At 39.3% G+C, this 13,649-nt stretch overlaps 2 protein-coding genes across 2 annotated transcripts; one reads left to right on the forward strand and one right to left on the reverse strand.

Annotated features, from left to right (window-relative positions):
* Positions 1-3,661: 3,661 nt before the first annotated feature.
* LOC126611784 (F-box/kelch-repeat protein At3g23880-like) lies at positions 3,662-4,951 on the forward strand. The gene has a single exon (XM_050280145.1). It carries the CDS (start codon positions 3,662-3,664, stop codon positions 4,949-4,951), a length of 1,290 nt encoding a protein of 429 aa, XP_050136102.1.
* A 4,106-nt stretch (positions 4,952-9,057) lies between these two features.
* LOC126609724 (7-deoxyloganetin glucosyltransferase-like) lies at positions 9,058-10,890 on the reverse strand. Its single transcript, XM_050277638.1, has 2 exons — positions 10,359-10,890; positions 9,058-10,251 (listed from the first exon to the last, which is right to left on the reverse strand). Exons 1-2 carry the CDS (start codon positions 10,888-10,890, stop codon positions 9,320-9,322), a joined length of 1,464 nt encoding a protein of 487 aa, XP_050133595.1. The 3' UTR covers positions 9,058-9,319.
* Between the last annotated feature and the right edge of the window lie 2,759 nt (positions 10,891-13,649).

A 13,649-nucleotide genomic window follows, 5' to 3' on the forward strand; every position in this document is an offset into this window, starting at 1 on the left:
CCGGAGCAATCTAGCGAAGGTCGCAAACTTAACATTTTTTGTTGTACCAAAGTCCCCACTGATTTTGTGCATCAACATTTGGCGCTGTCTGTGGGAACGACACTTATTCCCACTTTCTTCGACTTTGTCAAGCTGGTTTCCACAATTCGTACACTCTCTTTTGACCAGGCATCCCTTTCCAACATGGGGAGCGAAGGAAGCCACAACACACAGAATGACACCCCTATCGCACCTAGTGCGAAGCAACGAAAGAATGAACAAAAGAAGTTTGCTCTTCAGGCTAAAGTTGATGAGCTGGAGACTCAGAACAACAAGATATCGATGAAGAATGAGATCCTCCAAGAGCAGTATGAGAAGGTCTTCGAGATGTTCCACGAGGCTAGATATACTAAAACATACAAGCTCATCATCCCTGTGGAAGTCAACCATCAACTGGGTGCCCCCCCAACACGGAGGGTCATTTGCCCTCGACATGGGTATTCCTGTTGAGGAGCGAGCTACTCATCGAAATGGCGACCAACATGAGACTTCTCTCAACCCAGCTGCTTTGACCGGAAGTAGGAGGAGTGGAGGAAGACACCTCCTTACAGAAGGAGTGGAAGGATCGAAAGCCGTCTTTCGCGACTGTCGAGACTTCCTAAAGCAACGTCGAGATAATCTCATCCATGTAAGCTCAAAGATCAATGACCCAAAGGTCTCTGAAAGACTCGGTCCCCTCCCATGTCCTAGGCCGGCTACCAATTTGGGGAAGGGGCAATAAGTCCTAGAGAAACACGAAGGTATATGGGACTCAGAGATGTTCTAATAGACATACCTTGGAAGTTAGTACGGTGAGTCCAAGGAAAAATCACATGCTCTTGATCAAACCTTCCTACTTCCAAGAGGAGATAAAGATTTACTAAAGAAAGCTCCAGTGGTACATGACTCCACTCAGGACCCTCTTGTCCTACAGCTCCTTAAAGAAGTAAACAAGTTGAAGGCCGAACGACAAGCTGAGATACCTGATTGGAACCAACCTAGGCCTGGCCCTCTTACAAGGAGGATCCTCGACACCCTCCTCCAAGCAAAGACAAAGCAGAAGCTTGGCTTGCAACTCTATACTGGAAATGAGGACCCGATTGAACACCTTAACCTCTTTGAGTCCACCATGGCATACCGGATGCACACCGACGAAGAATGATGTCTTCTCTTCCCCTCCACCCTCTTTGGCAGAACTCTAAATTGGTATTGCCGTCTTCCACCTGAGACGGTAGACTCATTTGAGGAATTGAGGAAACTGTTTGTTTCTCAACACATTTTCTAGACCAATCACTTGCACTCTGCAGATGACTTGTACATTATTCGCCAGAAGCCAGACGAGTCATTACGTATGTATGTTGGCCGCTTCAGCCATGAGTATTCCCGTTGTGTCGAGGCAGACGACAAGACTGCCCTCAAAGCCTTCACGGCAGGCCTACGTGACTGTTTCTTTAAGTACATGATCAATGCCAACACTTGGAAGACTTAATCTGAGGTGATGGCGCATGCTTATAACCATGCCTCCGCCGAGGCAAGGATATACCAAGAGAAACCCCCAACAACTATCCCCTATCAGCAAGTGGGAAATGGAAGCTAGACCCACCCAAATGAGAAGACCTCAACCTTCCAAACGGTAGCGGTGCCTCCCCCTGCCTTACTTAATACTTTGCCAAGTTAACAGACATATCAATCTCAGGGCAAAAGGAAAGATTTCCATCTTCACCAGTCTCATTTTAGTAAAAGAAGTAAGGGACACTATCGCGATAACTAAGGGTATCGCCACGATAATCCCCGACCCCAGGCAGTCAACACAGTGGGTCAAGCACGTGTCAAGACAGGCCCTACCCAGAGGTATGATGCATACATTCGCCCTGATATTACACACGCAACTGTAATTGTTAGTAGGTTCATGTTTAATCCTGGAAGAGAGCATTTGAATGCTGCTAAATGGATATTAAGGTATCAATACTACAACGAACAATGGCAATATCAAGCATAGAAGCAGAATACATGGCGATCCTTGAGGCCATCAAATAAGCAATCTGGACTTTGGGGTTATTAGGAGACTTAGGTGTGGAACAACACAAGTTGGTGGTATATTGTGATAGTCAAAGTGCAATTTATTTGGCCAGGTATCAAGTACATCATCCAAGGACTAAGCACATTGATGAACGATACCATCTTGTGAGAGAAGTGAAAACTGAAGATGAGATTCGTCTCAAGAAGGTTGCTACAGAAGATAACCCAACTGACATGTTGACAAAGATGGTTAATGCAGCCATGTTCGAGCACTGTTTGGATTTGGTGCAGATGAAGCAAGTTTGATCTTGCAAATATGGTGGAGCAACAGAAGCAGTTATGTTGGATTCCTCAGTATGAATTTCATGCCAAGATGGATATTGTTGGATTTGGCATTAAATCAACATGTGCCTAAACTAAAACAAGAATTAGGAAAAGTGTTGTACTTGGATAGCTTGGACGCAAGTTATCATTGAGTACAACTTTCTAGTTTGTTTTGGATTCGATTTTAGTCTATGATTTGGTTTCCTATATCCTATAGGATTTGTGTAAAACCCACGGTATCTATTAGTATAAATAGATGGCTTTGGGAGAGATTTTGTATGTGAGTTTGAGTGGCATAAGTTTGTATACGTGAGAGTGCTTTGTGTTTGTGAGTTCTCTTGTATTCGTTGACAATCAATAAAGCTTCCGTTAGGTACTCCTATATTGGAGGAACTCTAAATCGTGTTGTGTGTTTTATTTATTGCTTGATTGTTTGGTCTAGTTTTCAACAGGAACTTCTACTAAAATTTGAAGGCAGTTGAATGAAAGGCTGATAGAAGTGCATAGCTTTCGAAGAAACAGAAGAATGAAGAATGAAGCTAAGGACTTGTTTAATACTCTATTTGAATCTAACTTTTCAACTTAAAAACACTTTTCAAGTTTTAGTCATTAAAAACTTGTTTGGTAGAAATATTTTCAAAAACTGAACTAAAGACTAACTTAAAAATAGTCTACTCTCTAAAAACACCAAAAGTGAGTTTTTAGAGTACTTAAACTTAAAACTCACTCATTTCTTTTCCCGCTCTCCTCCCCTCTCACTCCAAATCCATCTCTCTTTTCTTCTATGTTTCTCCTTCTCTTTTTTTTCTTCTTCTTTCCCTCTCCTCCAATCCCCTCTCTTCATTCTCTCTCTTCTTTCTCTCTCTCCTCCTCCTCCTCTCCATCTCCTCTAATCCTCTCTCTTCTTTCTCTCTCTTCCGACCCTCTCTTACTTTCTTTCCTCTTCTCTCTTCTTTCTCCCTTCGACTCCCTCTCTTTGAATCTATTTGTCCAGTATAAGTTTTAAGATTTAAAAATTTTAAATCTCATACCAAATGAGTTTTTGAATCTTAAAGAAAAATGATTTCAAGAGATGTTCTTAAGAAATATTTTGAGAAATGATGAAATTTTTTTAATATGATACCAAACAAACTCTAAGCCAATCTCACGATTTGTCTATAACATTTTTTTTAGTTTTAATTTTTTATAATTGTACAGTTTAGAGAGTTTAAAATTGGTATTAAAATTATTTTTAAAGCTTGTGTGTAGTAATGAAATATGTGGGCTCATTCAGACATTCCCATTTTTTTATATATAGTTCATGAAGTACCTTGTCGACACAATGCTTTCTGCAATGACAAACTCAAGGGGTTGTTCTTGTATTTACCGCCTTTTTCCAAGAATCTCCACTTCGAAACTCCCGCCAGCAGCTGGAAGCAACACTACCACTGCGGACGGCCCCAATAGCCCCCGGCAGCTGAAGCAACCTCCCCCCTCTGATGGTAAACTCCGTCAACGAGTACCTCTCATTGACTACAACGACATTATTATCGAGATCCTCTCAAGGCTCCCAGTCAGATCTTTACTCCAATTTCGGTGTGTATGCAAGTCATGGCGCGCTTTAATCTCCAATCCTCATTTCGTTACGAAGCACCTCAGCCACGCTGTACTCACATGCATGAACAACACCAGAACCTTCACCCTCTTTATCTCGTCCACGCGTATCCACTCCATTGTCCACATCGCATTGAATGATCAGCAGAGTGATTCTCATGTTCGTGTTACAGTTAAAGAGCTTGATTTTCCAGTGATGATCCCGGATATTGTTCTTACACGAATTGTGGGTTCCTGCAACGGCTTGATATGTCTAGAAGTAAACTGCAACAAAATTATCATATGGAATCCTTGTACTGGGCAGTCCAAGGTATTACCAAAACCTCTTTATTCCGGTTCGCTGTTTTATGGATTCGGGTATGATTCCACCACGGATGATTACAAGGTAATCCGAGGATCGTCTAAAACAACACTTGGTTCTAAAGAAGTCACGATTCAAGTTTTCTCACTCAAATCCGATTCATGGAGGAGTGCTGACGATGATCACGGCAATTATATTCACTTGGAAGGGAAGGGTTGCTTCTTAAACGGAGCTCTACATTGGGTAGAAGTTAGTATGGTTGCTTCGCGAATTTTGTCTTTCGATTTAGCAGAGGAGAAATTTAAGGAGAAGTTGCCATTGCCCTACCTTGGCAACAACAACTGTGTCTTTGTGGGAGTTGGTGTTAGTAAAAATTGTCTATTTGTGTATTCTTACCCGTTGGAAATGGATCTTCGGATATGGGTGATGAAGGAGTACGGAGTCGCAAAATCTTGGACTGAAGTCGTGAAAATTTCTTTGGATCAGATCCTACCTGAAGAGCGCAACGAATCTTTCAAGCCTCTATGCATTTTAGAGAATGATGAAGTTTTGTTGGACCACAAGCGAAACATATTGGCGTTGTATAATCCGAAGGGAAAGACGTTTAGAAACATTGCTATCGGGACTCAATCGGAAGTAGCGGTTTACATGGAAACGTTAGTCTCGCCGGTTACCGACAGGGGAACGGACATCTGAATCAGACCAAATGTGAGCCCTTGCAATTGTTTCCTTCACACTTTTTGCTTCATTTCCTTCGCACATTAAGCATTGTATTAATTAGTGTATTCGACATGTGTATTTGTCAATTTTTTTTTCTTCCATTATATATGATTGCCTAATATGTTCCTTCGCGCTAGAGATTTGATTAATCATATGTTTGATTGCAGACAATTGTGTGTTTTTAGATATAAAATGAGCAGTAGTTTTCAGCTTGGTCAATTTGGCTTGGATAGAAGGATGTACTGAAAACAATGCACGCATATAGCACTTTGCATTACAATATAATGTTATTTTTATTCATTTATAAGTAAGAGGTCTTAGTTTCAAATATTGTGAATGTTGAATTCGATATCAATTTATTTCTCTCACCCCTTATTGTAAAATATTGTTATATCATTACTCGTCTCTACATACGATCTAACTATCAAATTAACTGTTATTTACCATTATCATTTTTTCTCAAATTTTTTTTTGACAAATGATAGGATAATGTACATTAAACTACGGGAAGGGAAATTTGAATCTGGAATCTCAGGTGCAAGGACAAATGCTCTTAACTAACTGAGCTACAAATCACTTGCAAGTAGGAGTGGGTGTGTGAAATCCCGTCCCCGGAATTTCACTATCCATTACGTATCCCGTAATTTAAATTTGTAATTTACCGTTTACGTTATTTTTATTAGTTAATTTTAATTCCGTAAATTTTGGGAATTAAATTGAATCGTTATTGGGTTTGAATTTTTGTAATTAATCTTAAAAATTCGTTGACCTTTCGAGGTCACAATTAATGTTTTCGAATAGATTTCGAAACCACAAGCACATAGGTGAAAGATGTTTGCGAATCAAGATTATAACGGAAAAGTTACAGGCGTTTGGATTCATGTTTTTTTTAAGTGAATTCCCACCTTGTCGGAGGGCTGACCAATCAGACTCAAGGCAAGGAAGCCACGTGAGTGGCTGGGAAGGAAAAAAAAAAAAAAAAAGAAGCTGCCTGATGGCAGCAAAGAAGAGGGGAAAAAAAAGGAAAGGTGCGGGAGAGTGAGGGATGAGGGCATTGGCTGCCTAATCAGAGAAAAAAGTATGAACCAATTAGGAGAGGAGGGGGAGAGATGGATGAATGAGAAACAAGGGAAAGGAAGGAAAGGAGGGAAGGAGAAAATGAGGGGGAAAACCGGGTTTCCCCTTGAGTCGTGCGACCCGACCGAGCACCACGGCCAAATTTGATCATTTTTCTGACAAATCAAGGCAAACTTGACCTAGAAACAACTCCCTAGCCTGCCCTCTTCCATTTCCACCCAAAATTAGAAGGAATTTGGTAGTAGTTTTAGGGAAAAACGAACGGTGGTTCGTGTGGGTGTACGGCGGCGATCCGCAAATCGTGAAGCTAACTCAACCAATAGGCTCCCCTCAACCTCAGGAACAAAGCCTAAGCAGTGGTGGAGGCGTCGGAGCGAGTATGGAGGATGAATTGAAGCACACCTAATTCTAGGGTTCCGCATGGTTCGTGGGAGGTTTCAGGCGTTTCCTGACCGAATTAAACTTCAGCCCAGGTATGAAAATTGCTCCCCTCACTGAGATCTACTTGCCTGTAAAATTTGGTAATTTTCGAAAATAGTTGAATTTTTCGACAAGACAGGGTAGCCGGCCGCCATGTGCGGCGGCGCGTGGGAAGAGACCCCACCTGCCCTTCCTAGACTAATTTGGATACCTTGATTCCATATGTGATGTTCGATTGATGAAATCTCATCATATGATTATAGTTTTGATAGAGACCGCCACTTGGACATTATATGAATTGACGATCTGACTGTTGGATCGGCACTAAATATAAATACGTAATAGTACATAATAATTGAGGATATTAGGAACTGATGGATCATGAATCTAACGTACGGATCTTCTCGGATTGGTTTTGTAAGTTTGTAAAATTGAACGTCGACCGCCACGTAATTTTATCAATTGATGGAGATCTAATCGTTGGATCGTTCCAAAACTTTAGGATGTTGTTCTAGAAGCTTAATGAAACTCTTGGGAAGTTATGAATTCGAGATCTGTGGGTGGATCTTCAAAACTGAGTTAGGTAGGATTGTCGATCTTACAAGTGACCATGTTGACCGAGGGTTAACTTTTGGATAAAATGTTCCGAATCATTTGTAAATGATGAGTTTAGTGTGACTAGAGACCCAATAGAGCCTAGTGGATCTATCTTGGTTAGTGAGCTATTCCAGTTAATGCTTACCTCGATTTACGTGATTGGAACACCTTATTGTGACATGCATTTGTATATTTAAATTTTTGATAATATGAATGATGTCTATGATTATTTTTATGACGATGTGAACCTAGAATCTTATTAGAAGTATTATGTAGATCTTTTATGCTTGTATGACAAGATAGTTAGTGTTCATGATAAGTTGATAGTGCAGGTGCCTACTTTGGAAATCATAGGGATTGAGGTAAGGGTAGATTTTGTGTTGAACTGATTGCACCAGGTAACAGTGGTGCTTAGGCAGTCCTGCTTGATATATCCGCGATGGGGGACTGTTAGGGGTGATCATGCTTGGTATATCCATAATGGGTGATCACTGCCTACGTTATTAGACTATGCCTATGGTTCTTCTTGGTTTATCCGCGATGGGGGACCATACACATTTTAGGAGTGATCATGCTTGGTATATACACGATGGGTGATCACTACCTAGAGTTAGGATGTGGTCCTGCTGGTATATCCGCGAAGGGGGACCATACGTATTTCAGGGGTGATTATGCTTGGTATATCTATGATGGGTGATCACTACTTTCACGAATAGACTATGCTTATAGTTCTGCTTAGTATATCTGCGATGAGGGACCATATGCATCCTAGGAGTGATCATGCTTGGTATATCCGTGATAGGTGATCACTACTTAGAGCTATAGGATATAGTCCTGCTTGGTATATCCGCGATAGGGGACTGATATGGGTTTTCATGCTTGGTATATCTGCGATGGGTGATCACTGCCTACGTTATTAGACTATGCCTATGGTTCTGTTTGGTTTATCCGTGATGAGGGACCATATACATTTTAGGAGTGATCATGCTTGATATATTCGCGAAGGGGGACCATACGTATTCAGGGGTGGTCATGCTTGTTATATTTGCAATGGGTGATCATTGCCTGCACGATGAGATTATGCTTATGGTTATTCTTGCCAGATTCACGATGGGGGACCATACACATACCAAGGGTGATGAGGATTAGTGGTACTTGGGACATTTCAGTAGGTGACATATTTTAGTTGGATTCTGCTGAGTGGTCCGGAATCATATCTTGGTTTGGATTCTGTTGAGTGGTCCGGAATCCCCTTTGGTGTCTTAGTTTCGTTGAGTGGTCCGAAATCACATCATTTAACTTGTTGGTTCCTTGGTTTTGATCCCATTCTTCGGAGATGTAGGCTTTGGCCGAACTGTGTCACTCTAGCCCCGCATTTCAGTGTTTTGTACGTGATATTGTTTGGTGTGATTATTGAATGCTGTTGGATATAGTTGTTATGATTATGATTAGACTCGTTGACCAATGTGGCTAGAGATTATGTTGCGCTTCGTTTAATGTTCCTTGTGATGTTACATACCTGTGGTGTGGTTTTATGTTGAGACATAGTGAATTATGTGATGATTGTTCGAGTACAGTGAAGGACGAACTATGAATGACTTGATCCCTGTTTAGGATACGTAGGCAGTCTAACGAGGAGGTTAGATGCAGACATAAAGTATACAAAAATTACTACGCAATTTGGATCGTGAGCTGTGCTTTGCACATATCCTAAAGGCGGGGTATGTTAGATATACGGATACTTGGTGACATCACGTGTCGATCTTGGACGTATGTCGGGATCTGGGCGTGACAGGGTACTGGTCGAGCCGGGTTCATTTTTGGTGGATTAGGACTCGACTTGTTTTTTCTGTAATGAGCCCGAGCCGGTCCGGGTTTATGTATTTTCATTAGTGGACCAACTCATTTGGATTGTTTGGAACAGTCTGGCTTATACCTATTAACGAAACTCTCAACTAAAAAGAGGTGAAAAGACTAAACTAACTCTGTCAAAAAAGCTAAAGAATGAACCAAAATATAGTTGTGGGCAATAATAAATTAAACATAAATCCCATAAAACCACCGCAGGTCAGGAACTTCATGTACGCTCTAAAAGAAGTCAATCTAACAGGTGGTATTGCCTATAGGAATAGTCTGTTTTAAACAACATACAATAGCCTCTAAGCACTACATTTTTGTAAGTTAATTAAGACCAACAATAACATCGACTACAACAAAGTTAAGCCGAATAAGGGTTGCCAAGGACAACACCTAGCCTTTCCTTAATAGCACTTGACTCACTAAATAGTCTAAGTTGGTCCATGAAGAGCCATGTGGATCAGTTGCCTTTTCTGCTAGTTTCTTCAACTCCATGGCCTTGTTTTTCATTTTCTTACCCGTCTCTCCCACAATCATCTCTTTGACAATGTTCTCGACGTCGTCTCTCTTGGCATCCTTACTGATCTCCATGCCAATACCCCATTCACTACAAGTATAGAGACAATTTGTTCGTTGTTCGCCGAATAAGGGACAACAGAGCATAGGCACTCCAGCAGACAGACTCTCAATGGTTGAATTCCAACCACTGTGTGTTAAAAACCCTCCAACTGATGGATGGTTAAGGACTTGCTCTTGTGGGCACCAACTTGTTATTAGACCTTTTTCCATAGTTTCTGCCACAAACTCGGGTGGAAAAATCGTCGATTCACCAGCTACCAAATCAGGTCTTATTACCCAAAAGAATGGAAGCTTGCTATTTGCAAGTCCCCAACCAAACTCAATAAGATGTTGTGCCGTGACAACCGCTAAACTGCCAAAATTCACATAAACAACAGAATTTGGCGCCTTGGCGTTTATCCATTCCAGGCACTTTGTTTCTTCTTTCCGCAGACTGTAACCCATAGGCTCCAAAGGGTCTTTTGGTATCTGATTGAGAAGCAACTGGAGAGGGCCAACAACATAAACATGTGGAAGCATAGATGACAAAGCATCCAAAACATCTGGCTCCAACGCATCAAAAGTATGAACAACAACTGCTGAAGCTTTATGAACTCCAACAGCTGCTTCCAAGGTGAAGTTAAAATTGATGTCATTGGGATTAGTAGTTTGAAAGGAAGCCGGAAGATCCCTTAAACGGATAGCTTTTACTCTTAGAATCCAATCTATGACCTTATCCAGAAAACCATTTGTGAAATAACTCTCATCTGCAACGCAACACTTAAATAAGTCAACGAAATTTCATTATTTGTTTAGGAACAACCAGTTCACCATAAAATCAAAAAGTTGCTTCATTAGCATTTATATATCTGACCTTTGAGTGGTGCAAGTCCTTTTTCCACCAAAGTGGGGTATTGCTTACAACTCATGAATCCGACCGCAGCCAAAGTGAAGAACACTGCGATAGGGAGTCCAAGTTCCTCAGCAGCTGTGATGGCAAAAGGCATGAAACCATCTGAAACAATGGAAGTCACAGGAGGTCCAACACTGTTGTTGGAACTCGCCGCTTCATTGAGTTTCAAGAGGAGGTTACGAAATGGAGCCAAGAAATTTTTTCTCATGGAATCACATAACAAAGGGATGTTTTGGGTTGTTGCATCAGCCTCTGAATCTGGAAGGCCATCTGGTATTGTTTGAAACCGAAAATCGGGGAAGTCATCAACAGAATTTGGTCCTAAAGATTTAAGAAAGTGCCTGTGGTTGAACTCCGTATTGACAAAAGTTACATGAAAACCTATGTAGTGTAGGAGCTTTGCTAACTTGAGCATAGCCTTTATATGGCTTTGTAATGGAAGGGGAATGCATACAGTGTGAGGCTTATTACAGACTACAATATTGGAACTCATATCTTAGATTGTGTGGTTTTAACTCACACTGAGGTAGCTCAAGTTTATACGTCTAACAACATTTTTGTGCAAGTCCGGCCGCCATCTGACAGAGTTGTAGAAAGAGACAAGGGTATGGAAATAAATAACGGGTGGCGTCGACGGAGTTTTGTCTATTCTATTGTCATATATATATGTTAAGTAATCTTCAACTAAAGGGGTTAAATATATTTTCGTTCAGAATTATAATCTTACAAAAATAATTCTACTAATAAAAAATTTTAAGATTGAGACTCAAAAATTATTTTTGAGTTAAAATAATTAAATTTAAGTTGAACATCAACCATGCCAACCACAACAATTTTCTTAATATAAAGGACATTTTCTCAATTGCTGGACCTACTACAATTTCTCGTCGATATGATTGCTTTACCATGTTTTATAACTAGTGTCTGTCCACACGTGTTTGTTTGTTTTGTTTTTTTTTAATTGAAGGAAAGAGGAAGAGAGTGAGAGAGAAAAGGGAAGAGAGGGAGAGAGATTTATTTTTTTATTTTTTTTATTTTGTAAATTAGAGATGATAAAATCACCTTTAGGTGAGGATTAAACAAAAACAACAATTTTGTTTTGTTTTGTGAAATTACGTTATTTTTCTTAATTTTTTTGTTGTGGTAGAAAACAAAAAGTATTTTTACCGTTTTTGGTTGACAAAAAGAGTTCCATTAACATGTAGTTTATAATAGCTAGTTTCATGTTACTAACATGCAAGCCATTTGCACATCTCCACCTAAATGATTCCCCCTGTCTAAAAAACTTGACTTTGTCTCTTCTATTCCTACTCATAAATTTAAAGGAAAACTAATAAAAATTGTTTAAAAACTTTGAGTTTTAACGATAAGGACAAAATAAAGGATAAAATAAATAGTATCAGGATTGACTTTTTAGTGTAAAAATATGGTTTTTCGTTAAAGTGAACAGTACCAGAAGCTTTTCGTTAAAGTTCCCTAAATTTAATTTATACTAGTATATGCCCACGGAGGTAGATTCTGCCATCCTGTTTTATGTGGTCACGGTTAAGTCACGTCAACATTTTATATTATTTTTTTATAGAGATAATAAGACAAAAAGGAATAGTAATATAAAATGTTGACGTGACTTAACCGTGACCACACAAACAAGAAGGCACGGGAGGGTAGAGAATCAGCCTCCTATGCCCACACACAAAGTGTGTGTGAAGCTTTTTACTTTTATTTTTAAAATTGAAGAAGAGAGGAAGTGAGGTGAGAGAGAATTGGGAGTGGAGAGAGGGAAGTTAAAAAAAAATATTAGAAATGATAAAATCACCTGTAGGTGTAGGTGAGGTTTAAACAAAAAATAATAAAATTTGTTTTGTGAAATTACGTTACTATCTTTAACTTTTTTGTTGTAATAGAAGATAAAAATGTCTTTTTACTCTCTTTTAGTTGACAAAAAGAATTTCATTAATATGTAGTGTAGAGTAGTGATTAATTGGAAACGATAATTAATCAATATGTTATTAAAACATGCATATTACTATTTCTTTGTCCTTATTTGGCGGGTAAAATATTCCCAAAATGTTAATATAGTTAAAACAGCTTGCGTGCTAGTAGAATCTACTTGACTTGTGTAGAAGTGAAAATGTTGAATAAGAAAGTAAGTGAGAAGGTTGTTAACATTCTTCTGGAGTTCTAGAAATAATTTCCGTAAAGGGATATGGTCTTTCAATCTTTATGTATTAACCGAATAAATGTTAAAAATATCAACCATTCAAACTACTAATGTGTATAATTTCATAGGCTTTTGTTAATCGTTTATGTAGCATGGGTAGAGCTTACGTTTTGTATTTGAGGATACTAATGTGAGAAAATTAGAACGTTTTATCGCCGTATTGGAAATTAGAAGCACACTTCAAAGTGCATATGCAATTTAGTAATACTACGTAAATTAATTTTTTAGACTAAATTTATAAATATTCTAATGTGTCACAATTAAAAAAGAAACACGTTAATCAGTACTTAAGTAATAATTTAATTATCAATAATCATGTTTTAGAGTACCCTTTGCAATTAGTACTACTGGTAAAAAAACGTGAAGGTTGCTTCCTATCAAACGGACGACGTGAAACTAATGGCGCGTTTAATAATCCGTAATCAAATTGAGAAGAATTGAATTGAGAAGGAATTGGATTGATGGGGAATTGAAATGAGGTGGAATCAGAATCGGATTCCTGTTGAAGTTGTTTACTAAAACTGTCTGGAATTGGAGTAGGAATGATGTTGAGTTCATATAAGTTGTTTACTAATTCACTTCAATTGGAATGAAAACTCGGTTGATTACTATGTTGCCCTTACATAAATAAATTATTTTTATACTAATTAATCAAACTAATTTATTGTTCAAAAAAAAAAAAAATTAATCAAACTAATTTTATATACCAAAATTTATCTCTATAAAAATAATTAACTTTACTCAATCCTTCCATTTGCTGTCTTCACCACCATAAAAAAACCCTTTGTCTATCTTCCCACCCACACCACGCCTCTCTCATCCTTTTCCCAGCCGCAACAGCTTCCCCACGACTAAAAAACCCATTGTCTTCCCACACCACCCCTCTCATCCTTTTCCCAGCCGCAACAGCCCTCCCCATCCCCGCCTTTCCCTGCCCTCCACCCCACTTACCCCCATAGCCACCACCCATAGATCGGCAAGTCATGGTCCAGCAGAATGGTCTCGTCGGCAAATCATGGTCCAGCGGAGTG

The sequence above is a fragment of the Malus sylvestris genome, chromosome 17 (genome assembly GCF_916048215.2).
Source record: "Malus sylvestris chromosome 17, drMalSylv7.2, whole genome shotgun sequence".
NCBI lineage: Eukaryota > Viridiplantae > Streptophyta > Magnoliopsida > Rosales > Rosaceae > Malus > Malus sylvestris.

Excerpts from the sequence above, each read along its gene's own strand:
- LOC126611784 (XM_050280145.1), top strand. The coding sequence starts at position 3,662 with ATGAAGTACCTTGTCGACACAATGCTTTCTGCAATGACAAACTCAAGG.
- LOC126609724 (XM_050277638.1), bottom strand. The coding sequence starts at position 10,890 with ATGAGTTCCAATATTGTAGTCTGTAATAAGCCTCACACTGTATGCATT. Across the intron at positions 10,252-10,358 it reads AGGACTTGCACCACTCAAAG|ATGAGAGTTATTTCACAAAT; the intron begins GTCAGATATATA and ends GTTGCGTTGCAG.